Source organism: Nuphar pumila, chromosome 12 (assembly GCF_984573655.1).
Source record: "Nuphar pumila chromosome 12, dmNupPumi1.hap1.1, whole genome shotgun sequence".
NCBI lineage: Eukaryota > Viridiplantae > Streptophyta > Magnoliopsida > Nymphaeales > Nymphaeaceae > Nuphar > Nuphar pumila.
Window position 1 is genome coordinate 13,624,540 of NC_143260.1, and position 8,632 is coordinate 13,633,171.

The 8,632-nt window shown below is 38.7% G+C and overlaps 1 protein-coding gene across 2 annotated transcripts; it reads right to left on the reverse strand.

The window, feature by feature from the left end:
• Positions 1 to 5,573: 5,573 nt before the first annotated feature.
• On the reverse strand, positions 5,574 to 7,048 carry LOC149820053 (uncharacterized). 2 transcript variants are annotated; one of them, XM_089983098.1, is made up of 2 exons: positions 6,640 to 7,048; positions 5,574 to 5,909 (listed from the first exon to the last, which is right to left on the reverse strand). In XM_089983098.1, exons 1-2 carry the CDS (start codon positions 6,857 to 6,859, stop codon positions 5,803 to 5,805), a joined length of 327 nt encoding a protein of 108 aa, XP_089839224.1. In that variant the 5' UTR covers positions 6,860 to 7,048; the 3' UTR covers positions 5,574 to 5,802. The 2 variants fall into 2 exon arrangements, with proteins under 2 accessions (XP_089839224.1, XP_089839223.1); XM_089983097.1 differs by having other exon boundaries at positions 5,574 to 5,912; positions 6,640 to 7,047.
• Between the last annotated feature and the right edge of the window lie 1,584 nt (positions 7,049 to 8,632).

Sequence of the window (8,632 nt, forward strand, 5' to 3'; positions counted from 1 at the left end):
GGTATTTCCATGCTATTGATTGAAGATAACACTTCTACTCAGACGAGTATTCTTGGCACAATTTGGATAGATTGCACCCAGTAAGAATACTCGTATTTTCCTCCAGTTTCCCATTACATTTCAAAGCCCTTATACAAGAGAATAGAAAGTGAATAAAAACTAAAAAGGAAAAAGAAAGGGAGTGGCCATCTATTTTACAAAAGTTAATTGCATTTAAAGCATAAACATAACACGTTGTGTAGACTTTTCTTTTTCATGATTCATGAACTCTCTAGTTGTTATTCTATTTTTACTTACTAATTTACTATTGATTCAACGTGAGAGAAAAGCTGGCTTAGTTGGGAAGGTCTCTGTGTATATGGGATATTGTTGTAAGAGACATTTATTGGAAGAAAATACTAGGATTTTGTCCAAAAACTACCGAGTTAAAACCTAGTTTTTCCTACTTATTACCTTACATTTACTTAAGTTGGTGGGTTTTCGTTTCTTCCTGAAAATTTAGTCCTACATTGAAGAGTATGAGAACTTTACTTGGGTTTACTTAGCAGAGAGTTGCATTTATGGGCAAGACCCATTGTGAGTTTGTTAATTAAGCTTTGGACCTTGGGTTTGGGTTTTAGTTCGGTTAGGTTCGGTCTTGGTTCAGTTTGATCATGGTCATTCTTGGTTTTTTACCATTCTTTTTGGTACTTAAGACAGTTTTATCCCAAGACCAAGACTGTCTCTCTTTAGCTATTGACCAACCCACTTTATGTGCTTTGACCAAGTGTTTTGGACCTTGACCCAGTCAACTCGAAATATTGGAATCACCCTTGACTTGGTCCAACGTTCCTGCTTGGCTCAATTAATGGTCCAACATTCCAAGATCCTCCCTCTTAATTCCATATTGTTGATCGTTGACCACACTCCTCTTTTTAGATGGATTTGATTGTGGGAGGGTCATTTCTAACCCAATAAGTGTTTTTTCATCTTTGGACTTGGCACATATGATAACCTCTCCTCTACTAGTTGTTTGGCCATTAAGGCCATTCATTGCTAGTTGTTTGGCCCACTTTATTACTAACCGTTGGTTTGGAGCCTATATATACCCCAACTCTCTCTCCCTCAAGATCTCTCTAACTCATACAAGTCTCACACTCATCTTAGTGCTTTTCTTGCCTATCTATCTTTCTAGTAAGTTCAGACGTTGACTTATTCAAGGCTCTGCTTAAGTTGAGCCTAGGGTCTAAGCCTAAGTTGAGTCTAGGATCTACCTAACGTAGTCAAAAGGCTATTCAAAGTAGTTTGTGTTGCGAGTAGGTGAAAGTTCAATTGTATCTTAGAAGCAGAGCTTCACGAATACCCATTGTGCTATGGGCTTGCTCCTAAGTGGGAACACGATCACTTTAAAGATAGTGTGTCTAACATATGCCTCTGAGTGCACCTGACTAAAACTCAGTTGCCATACCCACAGAAGTAATTTTTTTCAACAATTTTAAAGTGATAGCCTTGCAACATGGTGATTGCATTACAGGGTAAAAGTGAATATCCTGAGACAGCGAGCCGACTGAAGCTTCATCGACCGTTTTAACAACAGGAGAAGGAGAGTCAGGTTCCTTTTCATCCGCTTCTGCAACGTTCGCAGCCTCGGAGCCCCAGAGGCAATGGGAGAGCTTGTAGACAACCTTCTCGTGGGGGGTCTTAAGGGTGATGACGAGGCCGCAATGGCTGATGTGGCTAGAGACATGACATAACTTCTTCTTAAGGCAGCATAGCTTCTCGGAGAACTGGGTGCAGGTGTAGGAGCGGGTCATGGAGGGGCTCAAGCAGTCATAGAAGCTAGGCATGTCACGAGGAAAGCAGTACCTGTCAGAGCGACTCTGCAAGAGGGCCTGTAGGAACTTGATCTTGTCTGGCTCAAACCAAAGGCGATTGTACCTGTAGGATGACCTGGGTCGCCTTGGTCTGGAGACGATGCTAGATTGGCTAGTGAGCTAATAAGTTGGAAACCTAAGACTAAAGCATTAATATGATATATATAAGTCCTGAAGAACTTGAAATGAACTCAAGGATATGAGAAAAATCCACTATGCATGATAGACACAGTGTTGCGAACTGAAATCCTAATTACAATGAGTCATTATTCACAAGAGAATATGTGTTTATCTTTGGATTTGGAGCAACTACATTGAGATCCAAAAAGTAAATTATGATAACTCATTCAATAATAATAGAAAGAGTTTATAGCATTAGCTTTAGCTAATATGAAAGTCGAATGACTAAGAATCTCTTGATAGAAATATCAATAAGTTATAAACATGTAATTACCAACAAGCTATGTAAGCATAGAAGAACATTTATAGTGAACCTAGACTTGTAAAGTGTAAAGCATATTTGTGTATAAAATTCTCGAGAAATGAGTAATCACAAAAATGTGAAAACTTAGCGGATCTAATGACAAAAGTTATTTCTCGAGAAATTGTCTTCAAGACATCAAGGAAAACAGGGATAAAGTTTATAAAAAATAATCACCTCTGATGAAAACCCAACCACATGATATGGGTCAAATCAAGTATAATGGTTCAACCAAAAAAACAAGTCATTGAGTGATTTGATTGAGCACTTATGAATTTTTTATTCTTGATGTCAAGTGCTCAAACTTGTGAAATGAAGGATGAAAATTGAATTCTTAATGTAAACCATAAGCTTTACACCCTTGATGGTGATGGTCGATAGAGATAGTAGCAATGGTAATAATGGTGGTGATGGTGGTTGAAGGTATGGAGAAATTGATGGAGATGTAAATCATAGGATAAAGGTTGGGTGAATGAAATGGAAAATTGCAACTGGAGTGTTGTACGATCGTAGAATGCCATTGCGGTTGAAGAAAAAGTTTTATAGGATGACAATTAGTCCTGCTTTACTATATGGTACGGAATGTTGGGCTGCTAAGAGACATAATATTCAAAAAATGAGTGTAGCTGAGATGCGTATGCTTAGATGGATGTGTGAAAATACAATAAATGATAAGATTCGAAACAAGGAGATACATAAGAAGGTAGGCGTTGCATCCATTGAAAATAAGACGAGAGAGAATCGTTTACGGTGGTTTGGACATATTCGATGAAGGCCTAATGATGCTCCAATTAAAAGGATGGAGAAATGATAAAATATATTAGTTAAAAGAGGTTCGGGTAGGCCTAAGAAGACTTGGATGGAGATGATAGGAAAGGATATGAATGCTTTGAACCTCACCGAGGACATGACATTCGATAAAAATGATTGGAGGAGAAGGATTCATGTGGAAGACCCAGAATGATTTTCTTTTTTAGTTCATATCGCCGACCCTAATTGTTTTGGGATGAAGGCATAGTTGTTGTTGTTTGTATGGTGGTTGAAGGTGGTGGCAATGATGATGATGGTGGCGGTGATAATAGTGATGATAGTAATGGCAATGGTTGTGGTGATTGACAGTAATGGTGGTAATGGTGGTGATGAAAATTGTGATAGATGGACCAGTGGTGATTGACAGTAATGGCAATGGTTGTGGTGATTGACAGTAATGGTGGTGATGAAAATTGTGATAGATGGACCAGTGGTAATGGTGATGGAAGTAGTGGTAATGGTAGTGATGACAGTAATGGTGGTGATGAAAATTGTGATAGATGGACCAGTGGTAATGGTGATGGAAGTAGTGGTAATGGTAGTGATAATGATGGAAAATGGTAGTGGTGATCATGGTTGTGGCATGGTCACAAGTTAATATATCGATAACTTATCGTTTGCCACCTATATTACATATCGGTTATATATAACTTATATATCATTAATTTATCAACAATTTAATTATTATTAAAATATACATAAAAAAGAGTAAATTCAGCTATAACCATCAGTTAATCTTTAAAACAAATGTAAACAAAAATGTGTATACAAACCGATGTGAACTTAGATGAAAACCAAAAACTGCAATACTATGCTTTTTAGAAGGCATTTTTCACTGCACCAAATGTTCAAGTGAAATAGAAATAAAAAATAAAAACTACCAATTTATTGGAGCACAAAAGAAAACTTAGGTTGTACCATGAATTAAAGGAATTTAGACTTAATAAGAAAGGAATGACATGAGAAAAAATTAACAAAAAAACACAAAGAAGATAATAGAGTGCAAACACGCAAAGATTTGCACATAATTAAGCAGATAAAATAAAGAACAAAAAAAAATAACAAAGCAAAAATAAAAATAATTACCTTTTTATAAAAATGGGTGACCATGAACCCTCCTCTCAAATGAATACCTTAAAAAAGTCAGCTTCTTCCTAAACCCACGTCATTTTGGAAGATAAATCTAGAAAAAAACAAGGGAAAGGAAAATATAGTAGTTTTTGTTTAAAGCTTAGCATGATATATAGTGCTATTGTTTTTTGAGAAATTTATGGGTTCAAAAGCAAATGGCGCGCATATAGCCTATAATGTTCCCATGGGTGGTGGTGTGGTGATGGTGGAGAAATGGTAAAGGTGATATAGGGTGGAGTTTTCGTAAACCATTTTTTGGGCGAACCTGTGACCTGATTTTATTTCAACCACGACCTCCGGTGGGGTGAAATCTAAAGGGACCCCCCCCGGATGGATTCTCGCAAACTGACGTCGGTCGTTCCTTCATTTTAGTAAAGGAGTCTACGCCAATGAAAAAACTGCTTAATGAGTTTGCAAGGACGAAAAAAACATCCTTTGACCAAAGCTCCGGCGAGAGGCCGGGAAGTCATATCCATATATTGGCATGGTTGACCCGATTGTCCAGCGGTGGCGATGAGTGGCAACGGACCCAACCACGGTTTTTGGTTTTGTTTATGGCACCACAGATGCACGACCGTGATGTTGGGGTTTGTTTCATGATTTCAGCCGTCCATTTATCGTGCCACAGATGCCCGTATCACGACCATACTGGCTCTGAAAATTTTCGTGGGGTCCATCTAAAGCATAAGGAATCTGACCATGGTGAGTTTGCACTCTACGTTTGTTGGAAATAACCTTTCCATTTCGTTTTCCTTGGAAATATCTGGCAGTACTTTTTCGGTTTTACTTTTTCATACTGTGCAGGTGTCAGTAGCATTTTTGACCGAGTTCCATCCTCAGAAGACCAATGGTGGTGAAAAATTGGCACATTTTTCCTACGCAATCAATCCAGTCGAAACCAAAAAACTGTACGACCGAACCAGGACCTTTTCTCACAGTAAATCAGACGTTTTTACACAACAATCTAGGAAAACCTATTTCCAAACGAGAAGACAAACAATGAAACAAGCTACACCAACAACACGAAAAACAATCTCGACAGCTGCTTTTCTCACAGTAGACAGTGAAAAAACTTCAAATGGATCTTGGCCACCACTCCCATCTTTAATCACTTATACCAAATTACCACATGAGGAAAATGAAATCTTCTGCAATTTCATTTTTTTGGCCTCAATCATGCCAACCCATCAGAGAGAGCACACCCCATTATAGGAAAAAGAACAAATGTAGTCAGAAACTGAAAAAGACGGGATAGTTATGACAAGGAAATGGAAAAGAAATCAAGGGAAAAAAGAATAGTGAACATCTACCATGGTAAATACTCAAAGAGTCAAGAAATCACAAAAGAGAAATAAGCATAAAAAAAGACTAAATGTCCAACACTCCCCGGAAGCACCAAAGGCAGAAAGAAAAGCAACAGTCTCCATGTTACACAAGATAATGCAATCTCTCTCTCTACTAACACCCCCACCCCAAAAATAAGATCTCAACGCGACCAACGAGAGAGTGAGCCTTGTTGGTGTTTCTTCAGAAGAGGGTGTAGGGAGAGGAAGCATCGAGGGGGTGGATGAGGTATGTGAGCACCAGAGCCACCAGCATCAACACGTATGCGATTCCTTGGTCGATCGATGTCCCTGCTAATCGCCACCAACAAACCATCAAAACCATTCAACACCAAAATGTAATGCAACAGAGAAACAAAACAAAGCATGATTTCGTTAATTAATAATGGGGATGAATCCCTTTCTCCAAAGGATTGAAGAAAATAGATGAAGTAAGCTAACTTGCTCACGTTAACGAGTTTAGATCAGAAGCAACAGAAGAGAAGGGTCGTTGTGGTGAAAAGATTTCAAAGGAAAATTTCAAATCACACCGAAATAAGAGAAGAAAAAAAAGACAACGACAGCACAAGAAAACAACAAAAATCCACAAAGCAGGGAAATAAAGATACTTGTTTCGAAAACCCTAGATCTGCAAAAAAAAGGAAACATCTAGAAAGGCAAATACATCGCGTACGCTAATCATTTGCAGAAAAGGAAATAATAAATAAAAACACGAAAGAAAACAGAAACGGAAAAAATCTTTCCATAAGCACACAAAAACTCTTAAAAAATACAAAAAAAAAATAATAACGATCGATCAATTTGAACCAAAAAAACAAATGAAAAATAAAAAACAAAGGGGAGAAGAAGAAGAAGAAAGAAATCTCTATTAAAAGAAAAAACCAAAACAAAACAAAGAAAAAAAATAGATTTTTCAGGAAAAAAAGGGAAAGAAGAAAACAGAAAAGGTGAAAAAAGAAAAATTTACTCTTCATGAACAACAACAACAACAAGAGGTAAAAAACAAGAAGGAAGAACTAACCATCGCTTGCAGGGCCAGGAGCAGGAGCGGAGACGGCAGAAGCTGATGGAGGGGCCGCGATGGAGCTCACTGGAGCAGCGAAGGGGGCGCTCACCGGTGCGCTCACTGGGGCGTGAGCGTGGTGGGGGCCCTTCGCCCGAACCAGAGGCACGGCAGTCGCCAGGACGACCACGATCGCCACCAGGCAAGCTCTAGCCATGGAAGAAGAAGAAGAAGCCATCTCTACTCTCAAAAGGACAACAAAAGACCAGAGAGAAGGGTCTTGAGAAGCGCACCGCGTTCCTCTCTCTCTCCCTCTGTGAAGCCTTCAAAAGAAAGGCACCGCTCTCTCTTCAGAAGCCTCGGAGAGAGAAGGAAAAAGGGTCTCTCTCTCTCTCTCTCAGTATTTCTTTGTGAATCAGAAGCCCTAGAAGTCGGAGGGTGGCAGGAGAGGGTCTTTTATAGCAGAGCGCGCTGTCCGGCGACAACTGTGGTGGGGCCTACTTCTTAGCTGTTCCATGTGACTCCCTCCAGTCTGGCTCTCCCCTCTCCCTCCCCCTCCCCCTCCCCCGTTATGGGTCCCACCCACTCACCATAAAAACTGCCTTCCCATTTTTGTATGATACCATTATACCCCCATCCATTTGTTTAAAAGGTCTCTTCTTGTTAAATCGTAATTGTGCTGCGTAAGAGCACGTTTGAAGGCGATAAAATGGTAAGAAAAAAACACAAAATAGGAAAGGAAAATTGGCAATTTTTCTTACCATTCGAATCGAAAGAGAAGTTAAAAAAAAAAAAACAATTTAAAAGCATATTTTTTGACAAAAAAATGTTCAACCTGAATTTTTTTTATCAAAAATTCCTTTTAATTATAGCAACCATTTACCCACGACCATAGTGACAAAAGTTTTTTTTGGCAAAATCTCGTTTGTCAAAAACTCGTGATAAATTGAAAACTGTTCATAAATCTCGCATTTTTTTGGCAAAATCTTGGCAATAAAAAAATCTAAAAACTATTTTTAAAAAAAATATTAAAAAAAATATTAAAAAATAAAAATATATGGTTTTTTTCACGATAAATAATCGCTTAAAACATAAATATCGCATTTAAATCATGGTATTTATGCTTTTTTTATAAATCTCGTGATATTTTAAAATCTTGCAAGAAATTGCCGTTTTAAACTTTCAGGCAACTTCTCGCAATATTATCGCAAGATTTTCATAAATCAAAATCTTGCGATATTTGTTACAGAGCCCACGACACATCTCATCCCATGGGCAGGAAGAACTTCTTTCATCTTCATCTTCCTCCCATCACCACCATTTTCATCTCTTTCTCTCTTGGCTGATTCACTGTCCTTTCTCTCGTTTTTTCTCACAATTTTTATTCTGTTTTTCTCATGCTGCACAAACAAGTGAAAACTTTTCATTTAGAAAAGTTATCATATCAAAATTTGTCGTAGACAATTTATTTTTCTTGCTTTCAAAGGTGCCCCAAGAGCTCCAGTAGGATTTTTCCTGTTTGGCCTTCAACCCATGTCACATAGACACGTACATAAAACATAAGACACGTTATCTTTGGGCAATTTTTCATTGAAAATACTATAAAAGGAGACACGGCACGAACATAAAATAAGTATGTCTGTGATGTAGCTTCTACATAGGGGCTAATAAACAAGTTGTGCTTGGACTGTTCAGGTTCCGCTTAACAAGGGGGCGTATGAATGCATGGGATGCCCATCACGTGGGCCCAGCACGCCCACTCAAACGTGGGATGCACAGACAGATGGGACACTGCATTCTACACATCTCTTTGGCACATGTTTTTCTGTCCTAGAGTGTTCTGCCCTCCCTGAAATAGTGGAGTACAGGACAGGATAGGAAGCCTTTCAAATAAAAAAACCAAAATGCATCTTAGGGTCCTCGGCCAGGGCTCTTCGCATACAGGACAGGACAAGACATGATGTCCTTGTCCTCCTCTGTCCGTGAATCAAATGCCCTTGTTAGTTCTGGG

Bases quoted from the DNA above. Each gene is read 5' to 3' on its own strand.
- LOC149820053 (XM_089983097.1), bottom strand. From the start codon at position 6,859: ATGGCTTCTTCTTCTTCTTCCATGGCTAGAGCTTGCCTGGTGGCGATC. The intron at 5,913-6,639 runs GTTAGTTCTTCC...GGTGGCGATTAG, and splicing joins TCCTGGCCCTGCAAGCGATG to CAGGGACATCGATCGACCAA.